General features: G+C 42.0%; 2 protein-coding genes across 5 annotated transcripts; one reads left to right on the top strand and one right to left on the bottom strand.

The window, feature by feature from the left end:
* Positions 1–286: 286 nt before the first annotated feature.
* Positions 287–12,576, top strand: gw (trinucleotide repeat containing adaptor protein gawky). Of its 3 annotated transcripts, none has more exons than XM_070287577.1 (10): positions 287–370; positions 2,131–2,763; positions 2,893–4,343; positions 4,457–4,894; positions 5,314–5,619; positions 5,673–5,860; positions 5,994–6,168; positions 6,231–6,448; positions 10,446–10,743; positions 10,962–12,576. In XM_070287577.1, exons 2-10 carry the CDS (start codon positions 2,292–2,294, stop codon positions 11,667–11,669), a joined length of 4,254 nt encoding a protein of 1,417 aa, XP_070143678.1. In that variant the 5' UTR covers positions 287–370; positions 2,131–2,291; the 3' UTR covers positions 11,670–12,576. The 3 variants fall into 3 exon arrangements, with proteins under 3 accessions (XP_070143678.1, XP_017032568.1, XP_017032566.1); XM_017177079.3 differs by lacking the exon at positions 287–370 and adding an exon at positions 851–982 and having other exon boundaries at positions 6,240–6,448; XM_017177077.3 differs by lacking the exon at positions 287–370 and adding an exon at positions 851–982.
* A 7,143-nt stretch (positions 12,577–19,719) lies between these two features.
* Positions 19,720–22,324, bottom strand: LOC138929060 (uncharacterized). 2 transcript variants are annotated; one of them, XM_070287746.1, is made up of 4 exons: positions 22,128–22,324; positions 20,827–22,070; positions 20,407–20,775; positions 19,720–20,021 (listed from the first exon to the last, which is right to left on the bottom strand). In XM_070287746.1, the coding sequence occupies exons 2-4, from the start codon at positions 20,973–20,975 to the stop codon at positions 19,919–19,921; spliced, it is 621 nt and encodes a 206-aa protein (XP_070143847.1). In that variant the 5' UTR covers positions 20,976–22,070; positions 22,128–22,324; the 3' UTR covers positions 19,720–19,918. The 2 variants fall into 2 exon arrangements, with proteins under 2 accessions (XP_070143847.1, XP_070143846.1); XM_070287745.1 differs by lacking the exons at positions 19,720–20,021; positions 20,407–20,775 and having other exon boundaries at positions 20,994–22,070.
* Between the last annotated feature and the right edge of the window lie 1,616 nt (positions 22,325–23,940).

Here is a 23,940-nt window from a genome sequence, read left to right as displayed (position 1 = left end):
TTTTTAATATATTTTTTGAATTTTTTTACCCTTTACGGTCGGTGTGACCGTAGTCACCAAAATAATCCAAGCAAAATTACACATATAGTTGTCTCTTTCAATGAAATAGCTAATTAATGATTGCAATGTCATAGGCTTGCTGCTTTCAGAAAAATTTTCGTATGTTAGTACCAGCTTTAAATTGAAGACGATATGACCTGAAACTGCTAACTCGATAGCTATCGATACACTGCACTATATTTACATACTTAAAAATATATCGGTTTAAATAAGAGGAAGCACTTGCATGGATTCAAGTTGCCTTTATTTTAGAGCAAAGATACATATATAGTTTAGTTTAATTGCAGCGATTGTGCGTTTGTTTGTGAGGGCATGTACTCAACTTATTTCCACGACCAGATCTAGTTAATTTTACTATATTATTACTTATTCGTTAGTATTGTGTCGTATACTAAATATACAAACACTAAAAAGGAAAGTATGCATGTGTATGTATACTACATGCGAATTTGGTTTCCAGACATAACCTATTATGTATATATATTTTCAAAATGAGTTAAACAAATCCAAATAACGAATACTTATTTGTTTCTGATGTGCACATAGTCGTTCATAAAGTTTCGTTATATTCGAGTATTGTTAATGGTGTTCATAAGTAGTGTGTACAAAACTCGTAAATCAAGAGCGTTGCCACGCTTCAAATATTTTACATAATGATGTATTACTAGCTGGTAACTTTTAAGACAAATTGGAAATTAAATATTTCTTATTATAAAATAATCTAGTTATGTGTAAACAAAAAGTAATATTATATATTTGACTATTACAATGTACATACATTACAACACTTCAATGCTTTTTTGTCGACCAGGTGGCAGCACTGCAAGCAAAATCATATCTGTGTGCGCGTTTCGTTGAAAACACTAGTAACTTGTACCGTCCCCGTCGTAAACCCTCAAAAACTTGAAATTACATCAAAAATGTAAAAGTATTTTATAGAAATTCGATTTCATTGCTAAGGAATATATTAAACATAAAAAGTTTAAAATGAACCCTATGAACTGTGAAAAAACGTATTGATTGTGGGATGTTTGTGTATGTATGTCTTACATACATATACACATATACACACTTTGTGAAATCGTCTAAAGTGGCTTGCCTGTATACACATCTACATATGTACATATGTATATGCAGGCGTGCATACATTCATACATATGTACACCTTTAACTTATACTGAGAAAATAGCAACTTATACATAGTTTGGATTATTAAGCACAGAAATTCTATGCATATATTGAAAAAACTCCGATACTGTTAATTTATAAGCTGGTTATACCGTATTTAACTGCCGTGTTTAATTTTTTTTGGTTCGGTCTCCATTTTGTTCACTTTTTTTCTGTTATTCGCTTGTATTTGTGTATATGTACATATGTGTAAGTATGTGATAGCAGCGACACGCAAATATACTAAGTTAATAGAAAAAATTGACTTATGTGTATATTTACATAGACGTATACAGAAATGTATTCATATATATGTACAAATACACATGTTTATAAGTGTGATGAAAAATGTGGTTAATTAGTATTTTAGTAAATGGGTGCGCTTAAGAATATGTTTAATATGCTTACAGGCAAATATTAAATGTATGCATAACTACATACATATATACATATGTATATTTCCTAAAAAAAAGGTAGTGTTAAAATAGGTTGATTGCGTCAATGACGCGACTGTGACCAGAGTTGTCAAATAAGCCTAATATAATAATGTGTGTGTAGGTATGTATGTATGTACCGAAAATAGTTGTGTGTGTATGCAATGGTTTTTAAATATATGTGTTTGTAAGTAAGTACATATGTACAGAGCGAATTATTTCATATTGCAAGTGTTTACAAGATATTTCTTTCCATCTGTAATACCCCTATTAACAACATACCCTTAAATAACGTATTAAATCAATAAATATTTCAATAGTACAAATAGTAAAATTCTAAGCATTATTTTAAAAATTAAGTTTACGTTTCTTTATTTAGGTTAAAATAAAATAATGCCTGAATTAATACAATTTAATTTAATAATTAATTAATATTCCTTTTGATATTCTTCCATTTATTAAAAAACAGTACTCTGAAAAGAGAGAAACCAAGCATAAGGAACAAACATTCTGGGAGTTTTCATTTGAAAAATTGCAATTGCCATCTATAATGACGTTTTCAACCAATTTAAGGCTGGAATAGTTGATGAACCAAAAGATCAGCAGTTGAAGTTGGAGCATTTTAACACAATGCGCGAAGCACTATTTTCCCAAGATGGCTGGGGTTGTCAGCATGTCAATCAGGATACCAACTGGGAAGTACCCAGTTCGCCAGAACCAACCAATAAGGATGCAACTGGAGGACCGCCCATGTGGAAGCCAAGCATTAACAATGGCACCGATCTGTGGGAGTCCAATTTGAGAAATGGCGGTCAGCCAACGGCTCAACAAGTTCCAAAGCCATCATGGGGTCATACGCCATCGTCCAACTTGGGCGGAACTTGGGGTGAAGATGATGATGGAGCGGACAGTAGCAGTGTTTGGACGGGCGGGTCATCGGGAATTAATAACGTCTCCGGATCTGGACCGACAATAGGCCAAGTCGTGAATCAAGGTGGTGGTGGTGGTGGAGTTAATGTTGGATCCAGTGGTGTTGTTGTCTCATCTGGCGGACCACCGCAGTGGGGCCAAAATGTGATCGGAGTCGGACTTGGAGCAGGCGGTATGTAATCATAAATACACGCAATATACTTAATCTTTTATAATCAGAATGAATAGAATATATTAAGTGCGTAGAATTAATGAACAGGCTATACAAATTTTAAAACCTGACCCTCTTGTCCTTATATAGGTGCTAGTGGCTCTGGGAACCTAGCAGGAACTCCAGCAGGAGTCGTTCCCGGTAACGGCGGAAGCAATGCTACCAACACAGGGAACGGTTGGGGCGATCCTCGTGAAATTCGTCCCTTGCCTGGAGGAGGTGGTGGGGGAAACAGCGCTGGCGCCGGTTCGATGGATATTCGAAGTGTGGTGGTGGATCATCGTGGCGGCAATGGGAGTGGAGGAGGAGGAGCATCTTCCAACGATCCTCGTGATATTCGCATGATTGTTGATCCCATGCGTGATCCTATACGCGGTGATCCCCGAGGAATCTCTGGTCGTCTTAATGGCACCTCCGAAATGTGGGGACACCATGCTCAAATCTCGCATAGCCAAAATATGCAAAATTTGAATAAAATGGCAGCTCCAGCTGGAGTTGGAACCACAGCTGCAGGAGGAGGTCCTGGTACCAATTCTGTATCAAGCAATATAGCCACGCAGTGGGGTCCACCCACCCAAGGCGTTGGCGTTGTGAAAGACATATCGAAGCAGATATCTGGATGGGAAGAGCCATCGCCACCGCCACAGAGACGAAGTATTCCCAACTATGATGATGGAACCTCCTTGTGGGGACAACAGCAGCAGCAGCAAGGTCGTGTTGTCACCGCTGCTGCTTCCGGCGTCGGTGGCCATTGGAAGGATATGACGGATTCAATTGGTGGACGTGGCAACCACTTAATGCGTGGCAATGTTCCAACAGTAGGTGCCAATCCCATGACCAATGTAGGTGGACCCCAATCTCGATTAGCAGCACAGCATAAACCGGAAGGTAATAATATGTGGATGCAGGGCGGTGGCGTTAGAAATCCTCCAGGGGTGGTGACCAATACTTGGGGCGATGATGGCCATGGCGCAACCAGTAGTGTTTCCTCTGGGAACAATTGGTCAGATGAGAAGGGTAATCAATCTTGGAGCGATTGGGGAAGCAACAACAAGCCAAGCAAGGCATCTGCATCCGGATGGAGTGGTGCCGGTGTAGGATCTATCGATGGTGTAGTGGAACTCGGCAATGATTGGAATCCACATGGTGTTGGTGTTGGTGGAATCATTGGGAAAACTCAACAACAACAAAAGCTCGTTGGAATGGTTAATGTGATCAATTCGGATATGATTAAGCAAAGCAAACAGTATCGAATACTCGTCGAGAATGGCTTCAAAAAAGAGGATGTGGAACGGGCATTAATCACAGCGAATATGAATATTGAGGAGGCAGCGGATATGTTACGTATTGGAACATCCTCATCATCATCTTTGGTCATGGACGGGTGGCGGCGACAGCAGCAACACGATGACGGGCTTGTCGGATCCGCCTATTCTGATCACTCGGGCTCAGCGACAGGAGGGAGTGGTGGAGGCGGATTCGCTGGACGATATCCAGTTGTTGGCAGTGGAGGACAGCAGCCTTCAATGGGATTTTCACATGTAAGTTCAATAAATGACCTAAATTTGCATAATTGTTCATAGCTTGATTTTTTTTTTCTTTTGGTTACTATTATTTTTTACCCTAAATATTTTTGTATTTTTTTTTATTGTAGAATAATCCAATGAATAATATGGGTAATACAGTTGTTACTGGCGGTGGCAACAACAATGCCAACAATATGACTGCATTACAAGTGCAAAAGTATTTAAATCAAGGCGGAGGACCACTTGTCCCTCAATCGGTTGTTGGTAATGCGGTATCCTCGGTGGTATCTGTGGGTTTCGGTGGCCAACAGAATACATCAAGTGCTGCAGGAGTGGTCGGAGGAGCAGGAGTTGGAGTTGGAGCAGGAGCAGGGGCAGGTGTAGCTCCTGTTAATATAACATCGGCAAATACAAATAATCAACAGCCATCGGGCCAGCAGATACGAATGCTTGGCCAGCAAATACAATTGGCCATTCACAGTGGCTTTATATCCAGTCAGATATTGACACAGCCGCTAACACAAGCGACATTGAATCTGTTGAATCAACTACTTAGCAATATTAAAGTAAGTTCAATAGGACGAATTATAACAGCTGTATAACAGTTACACCACTTACAAAAGTTACGATCACTGACATGGATTTTGAAAGAGGCTTCGAATTCTTATTAGGTTCAAAAACAATAAAAAGGACTATTGCCGATTTTTCGGGTATGCCTTTGCTCTCGCATCAAAGCTTAGAATTTCTAACGGGTTCAAGTTCAAATGTAGAGTAATAATACCAAGAAAATTAGTGATAGTTAGCAAGTGGTCTGATTATTTAGTAGCGTCAATAAAACGACCTCAACCACAGCTGCTACTTGTCTGATGACAAGTTCCTTTTGTTGTTTTTGGTCAGAGTCGAGACTTAGATTTTGTAAAATTCAATCAAACTTGATCTCGAGTCTAAAGAACCCTTGCAAATTCACATAATATTTATTTTTTAGCACCTTCAAGCAGCCCAGCAGTCGTTGGCCCGTGGCGGAAATGCAAATCCAATGGCGGTTAATGTAGCCATTTCCAAGTACAAACAGCAAATTCAAAATTTACAAAACCAAATAAATGCACAACAGGCAGTTTATGTTAAGCAACAACAACTACAGCAGCAAAATATGCAACCAAATTCACAACAGCAGCAACAACAGCAGCAACACCCTTCGGCACATTTGAATACTTCTAACAATGATTATCTACGAAATCATGACGCAATTAATAATTTGCAAAGTAATTTTACGGAGCTCAATATAAATAAGGTAATTAAAAATTCTATATAATTATACAGAAATTTGAAAATAATTTTTTACAGCCATCTGGTGGCTATCAAGGTGCGTCCAATCAACAATCCCGTTTAAATCAATGGAAGCTTCCAGTATTAGACAAGGATATCATTATAAATCCGGATAGTTCGGATTTCTCACGTGCTCCCGGTGCCACGAAGCAAAATTTGACAAGTAATTCAAGCAATGTTAGCTCTTTGGGCTTACAAAATGATGGGTGAGTGTAAAAAGTTTTAAACTCCTTTGAATACTTTCTAAATGATACAAATAAAATCGCTGAGCTGAGAATTGAAAAAAGATAAACAAAATAACTGGCTACTACTTGTTAATTATTATTTTCTGTTATTTAGTACTTGGTCAACTGGTCGCAACATTGCAGACGGTTGGCCCGATCCCACATCCGATAATGAGAATAAAGACTGGTCAGTAGTTGCTCATCAGCAGCCAAGCTCGGCAGCAGCAGCGGCAGCAGCAACTGCCTACACCGATTTGGTACAAGAGTTCGAGCCGGGAAAACCGTGGAAGGTAATACTCAACACTTTATAAAAAAATCAAAGCATATCCCAAGCAGATGTTTGCTTTCTAAGGGTTCTCAGATTAAGAGCATAGAAGATGATCCCAGCATTACACCTGGTAGCGTGGCACGATCTCCATTATCCATCAATCCGACGCCAAAAGATGCTGACAACATATTATTCAACAATACTACAACGACAACTACAGGCAAAAACTCACCGACTGACTTGCCGCCATTAAGTTTATCGTCATCAACATGGAGTTTTAATCCAAATCAAAACTTTCCCAGGTAATATTAACGTAATTCTGAACCTGCAGTACCACAAGTCATTAATAGACCAAATTCATAATCATTTCATCAACTTCCACTTCTATCGAGTCCCAAGCTCTCATTCGACAAACGTGTCAAAACCGCCTCTACCGCTCTCTCATTTGCTTCCTTTCAAAAAAAAAGTTTGATTAATGAAAAAAAAAGGCTCAAAATGTATAGAACAGTAAAAAAAAAAAAAATGGGATGGATGTATATATCATGTAATCCAAATTTTTTTTATAAATACTTTTTTACTTAAATAATATACTGTGAAAGTTTCATTATCGATTTCCAACTTTAAGTGCCTCAAATCAAGTATGCACGTAAGGTATACAAATTTTAACGTGGGCGCATCAAAAACTTTATATGTATTTTTCTTAGCTTCTAATTTTTGCATTTCTACCTATGCTATGGACACGATTCACAAAAAACTATGTAAACAAGAAAGGAAGCTAACTTCGGCACGCCGAAGTTTGTATACCCTTGCAGATTGGTTTTGATGTTTATATTATAGATTTAAATGCTGAAAACACACACAAAACAGAGTTTCATTACATTTTACCTATACTTATTATGTTTACAGTTTGACAGTTACAGTTTTACAATCCCAGCTTTACATTTTCTCTGCATTTACCGATCGTTTATATGGCAGCTATATGATATAGTTGTCCGATTTTCATAAAATTTTTACCAAAATTCTGAAATAATAAAAAAAGCTTATATCTAAAAGTAGATAAGAATATGTTGAAAAACAACGAAGTTATAATTTTTTTCCTATTCATTTGCCGATCGTTCCTATGGCAGCTATAAGATATAGTCGTCCGATTTTCATAAAATTTTTACCTGAAATCTGAAATAATATAAAATGGCTATATCTCAAAAATGATGCAAAAATATTGAAAAACAGCAAATTTATAATTTTTTTTCTAAAAATTTATCGAACATTTGTATGGGAGCTATATGATATAGTCGTCCGATCCGGCCCGTTCCGACATATATAGCAGTGAGAGTATATAGAAGACTATATGCAAAGTTTCATTCAGATAGCTTTAAAACTGAGGGACTAGTTTGCGTAGAAACGGACAGACGGACGGACAGACGGACATGGCTAGATCGACTCGGCTGTTGATGCTGATCAAGAATATATATACTTTATAGGGTCGGAAACGTCTCCTTCACTGCGTTGCAAACTTCTGACTGAAATTATAATACCCTGCAAGGGTATAAAAATTAGAATTACTATTTTTTAAAAGGGTGGGAAGTGAAATCTGATTCCCGAAAAATAGCATTTTCCCTGCAAAACTAAATTTTACTTTTTTGTCATAATTTCTTTTTGGTTTTATAGGTTCAAATTGAAGGTAAACATGTAATGAATACAAAAAATTTTTGTTTATTTTTGTTTATTTTCCATAGGTCCGCCATTTTGTAAAATATTGTTTATAACAAAATTGTTGTATAATCTCCGATTCCACTTTTGACTATCTCCTAAGTTTCAAGAAGATTGCTTGACTATTTCCTACATTAAAAAATTCACGAAAAATGTCTAAATTTTGACTGCTTACATATATATCCCCCTTTAAACAATATGAATGGGGTAAGCCTTTTTTATTAGGGTTTTCATTTTTAAAGGACGTCAAAAGTAAAAGAAACGGGGACCGTAAATTATTATTATTATTATTTTTAAAATCTTCCAGTGTATTATTATACTAGTCAGAAGTTTGCAACGCACTAAAGAAGACATTTCTGACCCTATATATGTATATATTCTTGATCAGCATCACCGATTCGATCTAGCCGTCAATTTTGAAGCTATCAGAATGAAACTGCAGATAGTTTTCTGACTACTACTATACACTATATCATATATCTCGGAACATTTTTAGAGAAAAAAAGATAACTATATATTTACATTTGCAAACTTCAAGGAGATATGCCGAAGTTAGCTTCTTTTTTTGTTATTTTTCAAATAATAAATAAATAATTTTAAAATGTATTATTTTTTCTATTATGTTTAAAAAAATCACTTGGTTTGAGTAACAAAAAATATACATTTAAAATAAAAATTATTTTTTATACAAAAAAACAAGAAAGGGAGCTAACTTCGGCACGCCGAAGTTTGTATACCCTTGCAGATATTATTTCACTACATTTTACCTATACTTATTATGTTTACAGTTTGACAGTTACAGTTTTGCATTCCCAGCTTTACATTTTCTCTACATCTACCGATCGTTTATATGGCAGCTATATGATATAGTTGTCCGATTTTTATGAAATTAATACCAAAATTCTAGAATAATAAAATAAGCTTATATCCCGGAGGAGATGAAAAAACGTTGAAAAACAAACAAGTTGTAATTTTTTTCTATTAATTTCCGGATCGTTCCTATGGCAGCTATATGATATAGTCATCTGATTTTCATGAAATTTTTACCGAAATTCTGAAATAATATAAAATGGTCATATCTAAAAAATGGTGCAAAAATGTTGAAAAACAGCAAAGTTTTAATTTTTTTTCTAAAAATTTATTGAACATTTGTATGGCATTTATATGATATAGTCGTCCGATCCGGCCCGTTCCGACATATATAGCATTGAGAGTATATAGAAGACTATATGCAAAGTTTCATTCAGATAGATTTAAAACTGAGGGACTAGTTTGCGTAGAAACGGACAGACGGACAGACAGATAGACGGACAGACGGACATGGCTAGATCGACTCGGCTGTTGATGCTGATCAAGAATATATATACTTTATAGGGTCGGAAACGTCTCCTTCACTGCGTTGCAAACTTCTGACTGAAATTATAATACCCTGCAAGGGTATAATACATACTACAAATTTTTTTGATTAAAAAAAAAACATTAATTATTTTTAATTTCATTAATATTGAAATTAATAGAAAAAAATTATAACTTCGTTGTTTTTCAACCTATTTTTATCTACCCTGAGATATAAGCTTATTTTATTAGTTCAGAATTTTGGTATAGAATTTATGGACAACGATATCATATAGCTGCCATATAAACCGATCGGTAGATGTAGGGAAAATGTAAAACTGGGAATGTAAAACTGTAACTGTCAAACTTTCAACATAATAAGTATAGGTAAAATGCAATGAAATAATATCTGCAAGGGTATACAAACTTCGGCGTGCCGAAGTTAGCTTCCTTTCTTGTTTTTACTTAAACCTTACTTAACCTTAACCTTTTACTTATGGTATGGATCACGGAAAAATGCTAAACTAAATACAGGCGTTAGATATTTTTATTTAGATGAATTTTTTAAATGGGGCTGTTGAACATTTACTTTTTCGATAAAGGAGATTTAAGATTTTTCTGGCAAGTACAAAATTAAAGTAATTAATCTATTATGAGATGCCTTTCTTTTGCCCATAAAATCTAACCCTATAACTCATCTATTTCCATAAAAGTTTGAAGGCAGCATCGGCGGCAGACTGTTAGGGTCGGTCAAAACTTTGTCTAGCGGTGTAGTGGTGAAGCCTTGTTAAATGTTTCAATTTTGGGGACAAATAAGCATAAGGAAGTTTTATCAACGTCATGCAAGATCTTTTTCTTTTACTTGCACTTTTATTTCTAATATTCGAAAGACATTTTCAATGCTTTCTTCTCCACCACCACAGTTCAAAACCGTCTTTAATTGCATTCTTATAAGTCGCCATTTCTCAATAGTGCACTTTTTATTTAAGTTTGATATTTGAACAAACAAGCACAGCTACTCGATGATGGCTCGTTATAGAACATTTAAATGAATTAATTAATTATGAATTTATTGTTGATGAATTTGTATAAGAGCCCGAGACACAATATTTTTATCATTAATTTTGTATGGAACGTCATCGGTGATTCATTAACAAGGCCGACGTGTTCATATTTTGATACATTACTGATAAAAATGGTACTGCAGGAGACTTATTACCCTTCACATTTATATATTTATATGTTTAATCTTAGTTGGTCTGACAACACTCAACAATGCGCTGCCACCTCAGAGCTTTGGACAAGCCCTTTAAACAAATCTTCGTCGCGGGGTCCGCCGCCCGGATTGACAGTCGCTACAAATAAATCAGGCAACGGTGGCGGAAGCACTACGTCCACGCCCTCTTCAACGGCCAATGGCTGGCTACAACAGACTCCGCGAAGTGGCGGCGGGACTGCTGTCCAAACATCAAACACAAGTTGGACTTCCGCTAGTAGCAATACATCTGCATGGGGTTCCAGCTGGCTGCTACTTAAAAATCTAACAGCTCAGGTATGATTACAAAAGGTGTATAAAGTTTATAAGTACACATAACATTTTCAAATTGCAGTTCTAGACTAAAATTATGTGCCTTATTTTGGTAGTAGAAGATGCAAGCAAAGATTAAGCATTGTTGTTATGTTTGTTTATAACTTGTTTAACACATTTTACATATTTTTTATAACTAAGTTTATTTCGTACAATTACTAACTTTATAGTCTTTTTTTCAGATTGATGGCCCTACATTACGTACATTGTGTATGCAGCATGGTCCCCTTGTAAGTTTTCATTTGTATCTGAACCAAGGTATTGCTTTATGTAAGTATACAACGCGCGAGGAGGCCAACAAGGCGCAAATGGCTTTGAACAATTGTGTTTTGGCCAACACAACTATATTTGCCGAATCTCCGAGCGATAACGAAGTGCAGAACATAATGCAGCATTTACCACAACAACAAGGAACTTCTTCCTCGGTAAACTCGAGTGTTGGAAGTAATACAAGCACCTCAGCTCCATCCAACAGCAGCAGCGCCAGCAGTAACGGAAATGGAAACACCGGCAGCGGCAATGGCAATAGTAGTAACAGTGGGAACGGAGCCTCTGTCAGCAACTCTAATTCAAACTCTAGTGTAAACAATTCGAATCTACTTAATTCTGCTGCCGGTGGAGGTGGGAATGTTTCAAATGCGTCAAGTATAACCAGCACAGTAACGAGTTCGGCTAATGCAGCAAATAACGGCGGCGGAACTTTAGGAAGTGGAACAACCGTTTCTGGTTCAAAGAATAGTGGAAACGCTTCTAGCAATGTAGTTAACAGCAGCAGCACCACCAATAACTCGCAATGGCGTCAAACTAGCCAAAATCAAGCTACAAGACCATCCGGCCGAGAAGCAGACTTTGACTATGTATCTCTCGTTTATTCCATTGTTGATGATTAAAACTATCATCTTTGACTATATCCGCATTCTGTGACTGTAAAACACACACCCAACAAAAGCTTCAAAATTATTCAAAAGTAAAGACCATGTTGTGAAGAAGAAAAATATAAATATATATATATATAAATAAGTAAATATATATATATATGGATCCGACTGATAGATGAAAATGGACTTAGATTTTTTGTATGATGCCCGTAGATTTATTTTTCTTCATCGCGTTCATAGAGATCTAAAAAAAAAAATTGTATCTGTGTAAGTTAACATTTAATCAAAGATATAAAAAACAAAAGCTGTCAAAAATAGTCTACTACTTAAGAACAAGCAAGCATTACCTTCCTATTTAAGTAAACGTGGTTTGACTCTTGATTCTTAAAATGGGAATTTAGAAATTCTCAGCAAGATATATAATATGTGTGTGGATTTAAAACTCATATATAAAGTATGCATCTTGTCGTCATATATACATAATAATGCGTATGCGTTATGTGGAAAATGTATGCAGATATATTTTCCGATTACAAACTGAAGTCGAGTGTGTTTCGCGCGGTAGCATATATTTCAGGGACAACGTCTTAATGTAATTATCGTAATCTCTGATGTCTTGACATAGGAACAGAACAGAGAATTGTACTAAAAGATGCATATGATGTACATATATATGTATGTATGTAAAAGGCTAAACGTCCTATTTTTGCTGCTTGTGTGCATATCCGATCGAAAAAAAAACAAATGCCTACATAACAAAAACTATTTCATGAAGGAAAAAATACCTGTGTTATATTCATTATAGGAAGTTATAATCTTATTACGGTTTTGCTTTCATTAAAGCATTCCCACCGAAAACGAAAAATTTCGGTTATACATTATATAAAAATCACAATAAAAATATCAATGAAGTTAAAAATTATTAGTTCGTTTACTTATAACTACATATACATGTAGTTTAATGGAGAGAACTGCTCTCTCTTGAGGACTTCCAGAAGTGCTGCTCACTCTTTAGATTGTAAATGCTGTAATAAACTAGATAAAACGACGCTAACTTCGGCACGCCAATGTTTGAAGCTTGTAACTAGATCATTACTATTTGATTGATATTGGTCAAATGAAAAGAGAAACTAACAGGAGACATATAAATTCTTTATACATATGAATTATTAATCAACAAATTTAAAAGATTTCAAAATAGTATAAAATAACTAGATCTGAGGATTGAAATATCTAATTTAATTATAAATATAAATGTTAAAAAAACCGAAGTAATGTCTCTGTAACTTTCGTTACATTTACCTATGTATACAGCTAATAGTTCCGATTTTACGGCTGTAATATAAAGTAAATTAAAATTAGTATTTATTTATTTCGCACACGGTAAAACCTTAACTGGCTACTTAACTATAGAAAAATAGTAAAGATCTATATTTTCAACCTTTTAGTCTGAATTTTGCAACGCACTACAGGAGATATTTCCAACCCTATAAAGTATAAATATTCTTGATAAGCATCACCAGCCGAGTCGATCTAACCATGTCCGTCTGTCTGTCCCTCTGTTCGTTTCAATGCAAACTAGTCCGTCATTTTTGAAGCTATGTGAAAGAAACTGCAGATAGTCTTCTGACTATTCTAACCACCATTAAATAGCTACAATAAAACCAATCGGAGAATTTGTAGAAAAAAGTCATAACTGCGCTGCTTTTCAACACATTTTCATCTATTGTGAGACATGGCCATTTTGTATTATTTCGGAAATTCGACTATATGTTAGAGTTAGCATAGAAAGGACCAGCAGATGTAGATAAAAATGTAAAGCTGTGAATGTAAAACTGTAAATGAAAATCTGTAAGTTCAAGTCAGCTCGCGCTCATCCCTCATGTGCCCCCGCGCTCATCCCTCATGTGCCCCCGCGCTCATCCCTTATGTGCCTCCGCGCTCGCCTCCTTGTGTGCTTTCACGCTCCGCAGCTCAAAGTTTAGGCTTAGGTCAATTACTTGTATGCGGCCTAATAAAGCTGACGTGCATTCACTTGGAGTTACGCCACGACGCCCCCGACGGTTTTCTCTAACCCCAATGGTTTTCTATAGCGCCGTGGGAAGTTTTTCTAGGATTTTTTAGCGGAAAGATCGCCCACCTCCAGAACATTGGTCCCTCGAGCCGGATACGGATATCATTCCGGAATTCTCATCTCCATCCCTTTACCAGCAACCCCCCGGTGTTTTTTCGTTAAAAGACAAGTACCAGTTTTCTCCCGTTTCTTTCTCACTGCCGGTCTTCAGCAGCTGCAAGATTTTTTTGTGTTAATTGGGAATTAACCCTCCTCTCGATATTCCATCGCAAAATGTTGTCTCTGCTTTGTATGCACCGCTGACATTCTCGCCGTTCTCTGTCCACCCGTTGTACATAAATTCTTGGCATATGTGCATCCATCTGTTCTACACGCATTGTAGCGTCTGTCTCATAATGGGCGGCTGCGTGATCTGAATCTGCACCATAGTGGCAGACATAAGAACAAGCCTGGCGGCAGGCACTAGCTGCACTCAAAACCAAACCCAGGTAGCGTATGACCCATAATGGACGGTTACCTGACCTGCGTCTGAGCCATAGTGGCCGGCAGTCTAGCATTGGGGACAATGCACATAAATTTGAAGTGTCTGAGTACAATATAATTTCTCCAGGTGGCAGCCACAAGAGTGAAAATACACCCGTTGGAAACCCCACGGTTAGGGTAAGAACTCTGGAGGCCCTAACACATTTTCCAAAACAACCTGTCCATGAGAGACAGTACATCTCGGGTCCTTGGGGAGGTGGCAGGTGGTGGAGGTGGAAAGTCAGCGTCTTCGAGATTCGGAATCTGGATGCTATCGCGACGGAAAACGATATTCGCGCCGCCATTACTAAGCAGTACCAGCCCTGGGGAGGAGCGGTTATGGTCCGGAGCCTCCGCCCCGGGTACGCGGAGTCAAAAACGGCGATTATCAGTCTGCCATGCTCAATGGCTTAAAAGGTAATAATGGAAAGGCCCATATAGGATGGACCAGATGTAGAGTGCGGTCTTGAGATGCTTAGAATTCGGCCTCCTCCCCATCAGGTGCAAGAGCCTGGTGGACAGGAGGGGCTGCTGCACTAAGTGAAGTGGGCTGCGAAGCACGGCACAAGGCAGCCATATACAGCAAAGAGCCTGCGAGCCCGCCAAGCCGAGGATCTGGTTCGAGAGTGGGCAACCATCAACCCGGGAGCCATCCTGGTCAGAAACGGCGGTGCTGGCCAAGGACAACATGCAGCTGATTCAGCTTTAAATGAATCGCTGCTGGGCGGAGCAGGACTTGCTGTTGCAGACGGTGCGTCAGTTAGCAGCGGATTTTGCTATTCTCAGCGGACCAATAAGGCAAGGGAGGGATCGGAGTGGGCAAAGGACTGTACCGGTAAGGCAGCCCTTTGGCTTTGTGGCGACAGCCACCGGCTGACGTCCAGCGTTAGCAGCCGATGGATGGATCTATAGCTGCTTCCTAGCGCCAAGCCTTCCGCTGGGGGAGTTCTGTCGGATCCTGGAGTCGGTTTCAACGCCTGGGCCCAGGAATGAAGGCCCCCCACCGAAACCCCTTCGGCAGCCGAGCAGCTAGAGGAATGCTTGTGGCAACAAAGCACAAACATCGGAGACACTCCGGACTCTGGCTCTACATACACATCCACTCCAATTGCAGCCAATCTGCTAGGCAAATAATGTAAACCAGCAAGAAAAGAATTATTAATAAACTCACTTATGTTTTAACAAGCAACAGAAACTGACGCAGTCGGTAGGTAGCAGATAAAGTCCTCGACTTAGATAAGTCAGAGCTATTAAATTGGAATCAGATACAAATAAAAATGATTACCCATTTTGGGGATAAGAGATCCGAACAGGATCTAATTAACGCACATTAAGAAATTGGAGTTGGATGTCTCGTACACCAAAGTTATAAAATTGAAGAAAGCCCTGATGAGTCCGGCCAAGTTTAGCGAGCCAGCAATTTTATTGAGGAGTGGGAAAACTGAGTGGTAAGAGGAAATGGCGTTGAACGCATTTGTATCAGCCTTAAAAGGGCCAATAGGGGTTACTATTAGAAACATGGGGGTGCCGAATATAGAAATGGGACAAAAAATGGATAGTCCGACAACGGAGTCGCAGCCTGGCACTTGGTCTTAGTGTCGGTGGGCAGGAAATACCCAGCCGCAATTTCCAATGCCGTTTGCGATGCCCAGTATGGGTGGATGGAATGGATTTGGGTTTCCGTATCCAATGATGGGTAACCCATTCCGGGCAGACAATTTTAATCAAGGAGAAAATCCTCATTATTCAAGACTATATCGTAACTACCATAACAAGAATACTGGGTGGAGTTATGGTCAAAATAATCGGGACAGAGAGTGGTATAGCCACAATTATAACAGCAAGAAACCCAGAGAGGGTCAATGAGCAATACAGGCGGCTGGAGACGCAGAAGGGAGTGGTCAGTTGCATAAAATCCAAGAGGATGATGCAAATTTTTCGCAATCAGCCTCGAACAACCATCAGGATATTTGGGGTTAGGGGGGTCACTTAATCCTACCTTATAAAATGATCAGGATCACTCCAGACAAAATAATCAATATGTTAATTGACACATAAGGAATCCATTAGCCATTAAAAGTATCACTCAATAGTATAAAATTTTGATAGAAGGACATCTAGATGGAAAGATGAGATGCAAAACAACAGTAAAGGAGGATATGATCAGTTCAGAAGGTATTTACAGGGCAGTGGCTGGACAGAGCCTGATTTAGGTAACACATTATGCGGAGACAGACCAGGACTTGTTTTTAGACGGTTCGTTAAAAGTTGCCGAATTCAAAACGGGGATAAAAACATACTGTTCCACAAAATCAGGACTGAACATTTAAATAGCGTGAAGCTTCAAGGGCTTCAAGGAGTTTGTAGGAAGTACCCAAAGGTATTTCATAAAGAAGGGTACCATTTGTCTTTCACTAACGTGGTCAAGCACCAAATTCGAACGAAGGATGACATACCGGTGTACGCCAGAACGTACAAGACAAGAGGTGAGAAGACAGCTGGAGAACTAGATCAGAAGATTATAAGACATAGCCACTCGCCATAGAGTGCTGGTTCCCAAAAAGAAATATGCCTCAGGAGACGAAATGGAGAAAGGTGGTGGACTATAAGACTAAACGAGACAGTAATCAAGGACAGATACCCTTTACAGATAATTAACGATGTATTGGATACCTTGGGTAGAGCAAAATATTTCACAACTTTTGATTTGGCGAATGGATACCACCAAATCGAGGTATAAGAGCAGGACGTCCCGAAAACAGCCTTTTCTGCGGAAGGGAGACACTTCGAGTATGTGCGAATGCCATTTGGACCAGTGTTTAAAAAACTGCAGTCGAATTAGCATAAGTCGCAATATTTTTGCTTTTCACTACTTCAACTGCAAGCGATATTATGATAAAATGAAAAAAATCACTCTGCTTCTGCTTCTGAACAAATTAGAAGTCGCAGTCAAAGCATAGTAAAAAATCAAACAGCGACCAGAATCAAACATCAGCAGCAGTCGCCGCTTTTCGTTTTCTTGCTTTCCGCATTGCTGTTGGTTTTGTCGTAGACGTAAGTCGACGCTGTGGCACGCGTCGACTTTCGGGAATCGTTGGCATCTACAGTTGCATAAGTCGCTGCATTCGACTTTTTGCTACTTTTGATTTTGGTAGCTGTTGCTTTCGATCAGCAGCGTAAGTCAAAATTAGCAAGAATATGCAGATCGTAGTCGCCCGTTGTTTTCGATCGTCGCGACTTTTCATTTATGACCTATTAGTTTGATTAATTTTTTGGCAATTAAACAAATCAAATCATTCCTAGGGCTGTTGGGGTACTATAGAAAATTCATAAGAGATTTCGCGGCTATAGCGAAGCAAATGACAAGACAATCAAGAGGGAAGAAGGCCGTACAGATGGATAAAGAATACAAAGAAGCATTTGCGGTATGCAAAACATGTGTTGCATTTTCAATCGGAATGGGCTGGAGGATTATCGATAGATCGATAGAGGCAGGATCTTCAGGACCAGGGGGGCAGGGATTTGAAAGAGCGAACCGGGAATAAGTAACGGGCTTAGGTTAAGGGAATTAAGAGAAAGGGTTTTTACCCTTGGCCTCGGCCGTTGCACCGAAAAAAGAACGGTTCCTAAGTCTGAACTCGGTAGACAGGCCGAAGCCTATATAGGGAGGGATAGGCAACATGGAAGCCGGCAGTAGCAACGGAAAGTCAATGCGAAAAGCAGCTAATCTCCTGGGCGGCTAGGAATTACCTGAAGAACGTGGGTGAAAGTGAAAAGATTCAAAAGCGTGGTATTAAATAAACGTTTAATTTCAGCGTGGCAGTGAATCAATCGCTGGCCACGGCGATTTTTATTGAAAATCGTGGAATTATATTCAGGAGCTTACCCACCGCCGACGTTCTGGAAAGGATATATTTGTAGAAGAGGGATGAAAAAGGTTTCCAACGAGCCTCGTAGCAGCCGGGAACTGAGCCATCATCAAGCCAACCGGTGAGTCCGTTCCGTGAAGCGCCGTCTGGAACCGGCAGGTTTTCAGTACCCATATTTGGGGACATTGATTGGCTCTGCCCCTTCTCAAAAAAACGACGTGGCCGTGGCTCCGAAGGGTCTTCTTTCCTCGGGCTTGCGTCGCCATCAGTTGCGCGATTCCTGGCCACTCATGCCACTCATGCCACCGAAGCCATTTGCGGGTCGCCAGTAGTGCCTTCTAGTTGCTAAGATATTAATGAATTATATCTTTGTGCTGTTGTTTTTGTTAGGTTAATTTATTTGTCTTACTCTAATTGGTTCCGTGTGCATGTTTCTCCGCGTCTCTTAACTTGGGTCAGGGATTTGTGCAACACGAGTTCTGCAGAATTGAGGAACGGCTTAGAAGAAGTGGATACTCACTGAAGATATACTTACCCATCCCCTTTATTTCTCTTGGAGCTCCAGCAGGGATAATAGGTAGAAAAGAAAAGGGAATCTAGAGTACTTCTCCAGCCAGTTTGTGGCTTTTTCCTTAAGCGGACCGCCGCTTCTTCTCCGCTGCCGCAGTCTTGGCGCGAGCGCATCCCGGGCTAGGGTGACGTTCGCCGGGAATGAGTCCATTAGGAACTCTATTATACTCTGCCACTGTTAGCATTAAGTACCTAAAATTTGTATAGTATTAAAAGCAAGCGCAATGAACAGTGAGTAAAACGTATTTACCTGGGGAGATGGGCCGGCCGTCAAGCCGCCTGGATTAGACTCCGGTCCGCCGGAGATGGGTGGTGCCCCTAGATACACCGGAGGCACCACAGGTTGGGCGGGAGCGTCGTGGCGACTCCATCTATGCCACCATTCCGCAAAAGTCGTCAATTTTTGGTTTGTTTACTTTTGTTTGTTAGAGATGTGTTATCTGTTAGTGAGGAGTTTTGTTGAGACGTCCGATTAATCGGTGTTTTGTTGTGCGGACTGCGGGCATAGGTTCCTACCCCCCCTGGGCATCCACTGAGCTAGTCCGGCATTGCCCAGGGAATATGCAGTTCCGTAACAATATGGCGCCCAATTTAAAAAAAAAAATTTTTCATCGGGATGAGGACGTCTTGTCCAGTCACGTCCTGGGCTATCCAGCCTCCACGAAGGGTGGCTTGCGAGGCCTATATTACGGCCTGCAATTGCACCAGAGACATGGAGACTGGTGTTCCAGGCGGAGGCATTTTTTTTTGTTTATCGTTTTCTTTTGGTTTTTGTCTAGACGGGAGGCTTGTGCCGCTGGAGAGCGGACAATTGCTCCCAGTCACAGCTCGCAGCTGTTTTGCTGTGCAGAGGTGGTGGCATCCGGGCGTAGGACGACGGATTTGCATCCCTCGGGCACAGACCCGTGCAGGAAGCACGCGATACGCTGTGATAAATTAAAAGCTGTGATATAATTGATAGGGATACATGTTAAATTTTTTGTTTATTAACGTAAAGTCTGGTAATTTTTGTTTTGTTAACGTAATTTTGTGCGGATCCTTGGGTTTTCCTGGTGAGGGTGGCTTTTGGGATCGTCTTGGAGGTGGGTGTCGTGACCCGCAGGATGCACTGCGCGTTGCACGACCACGCCACAGGGTGAACCTCAAGCCGCGTTCGCCAAGGAAAATCCTACGGGATGCTGCGAAGGCCGAAGTCCTTAACTGGCGACTTTCAGCACAGCTGAAAGTTAGTCCAGTTGACGAGCGGCCGGAGTAGAGACGACCGGAAGGAATGTAAGCCGCAGGAAATCTGGCACGGAGTCCACCGGCGGTTGATCGGCTCCATCTCCCCTAAGAAGTAAGAAGGAAAGAAAAGTTAGTTGCCTGGGTAATAATTTATATATATGGAAAGTTAAATATTTATTGAATTATTTATTTTTGCTTCCTGTTATTTATTTATTTATTTGTGGTTATTTATTATTTATTTTTGGTTATTTATTTATTTGTGGTTATTTATTTATTTATTCGTGGTTATTTATTTATTTATTCATCTTGCTTTATTTATTTATTTATATCATTATTATTATTATTTATTTAATTATTACCATATATATTTATTTATTCAGTGTTAGGTGCTAGTTTAGAGATTTGGGTAGTTGTTGTTATAAATTTGTTAGGTGTTTCAGAATTAGGAGTTAATAATAAAATGGCAGAGGAAAGGCAGGACAGGTACGACCTTAGATCGAAGGGTCCTTCAGCCCAGGAAGAAGAAATGTGGTCCACGGACGCGGAAGGTGCTGCTGGGTACGCGCCGCCGCGGTTCTCAACCGGGTTGGTGAGGACTCCACTGCGACGACGGGCAGAGGAGCAGCCAGAGGAGCCGAAGCAGCTCAAGTCGCTGGAGTTTGAAGCGATCGGGGCAGCAGCTGACAAGCTGTTGGAGGCGGAATCCCCCCCGAAGGAGGTACGCTTCCAGAGTCCTCCTGTGGACTCAACGATCACGTCGGCGGTGAACCTCGCCCTGGCGCAGGCAGCGGAGACGTACCGCAAGTCCCAGGAGGCGGGAATCGGCCAAGGTTTGCGGGACGAGATGCGGGCTGGCTTCCTGGAGATGATGCATCTCATGAATCAGGTGTTGAGACCGGCAGGTACTCACCAGCAGGAGCCGCAGCGGATGCCAGCCCAGCAGCAACAGCAGCCTCTGCCAGAGGGACTTCCACAGCAGCCTTGTCCAGAGGGACGGCCACAGCAGCCTTTTCCTATGGGACGACCGACGGAGGGACCCCAAGGCGCTCGTGGAGCCATACCGCGGAGCCACCAGACGGTCAGTGGGCAGCGGCAAGGACACCTCCGCGTGTTCCACCGAAGCCGCCCAGGAAAGCACCGTACCCGGACGAGACAGTCTGCAGCAGCCCAGGGTGGTCCACCGAAGTCGAGGAGATCCGTCGGGACGAGGGCGGACGTCGGAATTGGCGAGTGGAGGATCGCCGCGCGGGCGAGTTCCAAGATGAGCGGGCGTACGCCAACTGGGACGTAACGGGAAGCAGCGCGCAGTACACCAGGGTGGAGCGCTGGAACATCTCGTTCAGCGGCGAGGACGAGAGGAACCACGTCGAGGGGTTCCTATTCCGGCTGGAGTACCTCCAACTCCAAACTCGATGTCCGTGGGCTGAAGTTCTGCGAAACTTCCACACGTTGCTATCGGGACGGGCGTTGGAGTGGTATTGGATCCATGTCCAGCAGCATAGACTGGACCATTGGAGCCAGTTGCGTCGAGCGCTGCTTGACAGGTTCCAGAGCCATGAGACGGAGCACCAAAGGATGCACCTCCTTTTGCAACGGGAGCAGCAGCCAGGAGAGGGCGTAGACGATTACCTGCACGCCATGCAGACCCTTGCTTCTCGCCTGAAAAAGCCAATGCCAGAGCGGCACTTGGTGAAAGTGATGAAGAAGGGTTTGCGAGAGGGAATCGCGCGTTTTATTTACGCGATGGAGCTGCTCACCGTTGATGAGTTGCGGCAGGAGGCCGTCGAGGTCGAGCGCAGTTTTGGACGCAGGAGCCGCACACCATTTCCTCCAGTGACGCGCTATCCGGCAGGAGAGCGAAACAGGGTCAGCGAGGTGGCTGGACCGGAACCAGATGAGGAGGAGCACCCGCCTGAGGTCGAGGAAGTCCGGGAGAGGCCACGGAATCCATTCCGAGCGGGATGTTGGAACTGCGGAGCGTTGGACCACGGCTTCCGGGATTGTGAGCAGGAGCTGCGGAAAGTGTTCTGCTTCCGCTGTGGAAAGGCCGACACGGTTGCCCCAAAATGCCCGAATTGTGCGGGAAACGGTCGGCTGGGCGATGCGAGAGCGGGAGGAACTCGCCCAGGACGGAAACCCGCGATGTAGGGGAGCCTGCAAGGAAGGAGATAAATACTAATCATCATAATAAAAATATATTAAGGTACTTACCATATGAGGAGCGCATGCGAAGGTATATAGAAACAAGGAATAGAATTTTTAAACAGCACCAGCTGTGCGGAATGCGCCAGGTATCCCGAACGGTACGGAAGGCCAGAGATCGGTTTCGGAAGCGTAGGGACAAGCGAAGGGAAGTCGTCGCAGCAGTACAGCGGGGCGGCATCCACGATTCCAGGCCCTTCGCCGCGATAAACATTTTAGGCCAGCAGCTGACGGGTCTGTTAGACACCGGAGCGAGTGTCAGTCTGCTCGGCAAAGGCGGTAGGGAACTGGTGGAGGCGTTGGGTGTGCCTGTCCAACGATATTTCTCGGTGGTGCGTACAGCCGCAGGTGAGGATCGTTCGATCATCGGGCGATTGAAGCTACCTGTGGAATACAAAGGGAAGGTAGAGAATATTCTTTTCTATCTTTGCCCTTACCTTGAGCAGCCGGCATATCTCGGAGTCGACTTTTGGCGAGCGTTTGGCTTGGCTCCGGCCGTAGTGGGAGAAGTACCGACAAACAGCGTGATGAAGGCCGAAGAAATCCACGCCAGGGAAATGGAACACTACGCCGACCAAGAAGACGACGACGAAGAGAAGGTAGATCCCGAATCCTGGTCTCTATCCGAGGCGGGGTCCCGGAAGCTGGAGGAGATCAAGCGGATGTTCCTCACCTTTGAAAAGGATGGATTAGGAACCACGAGCCTGGAGAAGCATTCCATAGAGCTGGTGGAAGGCGCGAAGATTTTTAAAGATCGGCCCTATCCGATGTCTCCGGCGAAGCAGAAGGTGGTCGAGGACGAGGTCGACAAGATGCTGGCGCTGGGAGTCATCGAGGAGAGCATGAGCCCATGGAGTAACCGGACGACGGTGGTGTCGAAGCCTGGAAAGGACAGGTTCTGTTTGGATGCCAGGAAGCTGAACGAGGTGACCGTCAAGGATGCTTACCCCTTGCCTAGTATCGATGGAATCCTGTCCAGAATCGATCAAACGCACTACATCTCCAGCGTGGATTTAAAATTCGCGTTTTGGCAGATCGAACTGGACGAGAAGAGCAAGGAGTTGACAGCGTTCACGGTTCCTGGTCGGCCCCTGTATCAGTTCCGAGTGATGCCGTTCGGACTCTGCAATGCGGCGCAGCGGCTGGTGAGACTCATGGACCGAGTAATCCCAGCAGAAATCCGGTCCAACGTCTTCGTCTACTTGGACGATCTGCTCATCCTGGCACCGGACATCGAGACGCACTTCCGCTACCTACGACGAGTCGCCGAATGCCTAAGAGAAGCAGGATTAACGATTGGGCTTAGCAAATCGAAATTCTGTTTCAAGTCGTTGACTTACCTAGGCTTCATCGTAGGTGGAGGTCGTCTGCGGATGGATCCAGGAAGAGTGGCGGCGATCCGTAGGATGCCAGAGCCGAGGACGATGAAGGAGGTGCGAGCATTTTTGGGCACGGCTGGATGGTATCGGCGCTTCGTCAGGAACTTCGCAACGCTGGCAGCACCGCTCACCGAGGCGCTCAAGAAGACCGGGAACACGAAGTTTTCTCTGAGTCCGGAGGCGCAGCTGGCGGTCGAAGCCCTGAAGATGGCTCTAACGACAGCGCCGGTACTAGTCCACGCCGACTTCAAGCGGCACTTTTTCATCCAGTGCGACGCTTCTCACATCGGGGTTGGAGCGGTTCTGTTCCAGAAGGATGTGGACAACCAGGAGCAGCCGATAGCCTTCTTCTCGGCGAAGATGAACAAGCACCAGGTGAATTACACCGTCACCGAGAAAGAGTGCCTGGCAGCGCTCCTGGCGATCCGGAAGTTCCGTCCTTA

The sequence above is a fragment of the Drosophila kikkawai genome, chromosome 4 (genome assembly GCF_030179895.1).
Source record: "Drosophila kikkawai strain 14028-0561.14 chromosome 4, DkikHiC1v2, whole genome shotgun sequence".
Lineage (NCBI taxonomy): Eukaryota > Metazoa > Arthropoda > Insecta > Diptera > Drosophilidae > Drosophila > Drosophila kikkawai.
The sequence above is the reverse complement of the archived record's forward strand: the minus strand, read 5'-3'. Positions and strand labels throughout refer to the sequence as shown.

Excerpts from the sequence above, each read along its gene's own strand:
- gw (XM_070287577.1), top strand. The coding sequence starts at position 2,292 with ATGCGCGAAGCACTATTTTCCCAAGATGGCTGGGGTTGTCAGCATGTC. Across the intron at positions 4,344-4,456 it reads CTTCAATGGGATTTTCACAT|AATAATCCAATGAATAATAT; the intron begins GTAAGTTCAATA and ends TTTTTATTGTAG. Across the intron at positions 10,744-10,961 it reads TTAAAAATCTAACAGCTCAG|ATTGATGGCCCTACATTACG; the intron begins GTATGATTACAA and ends TCTTTTTTTCAG.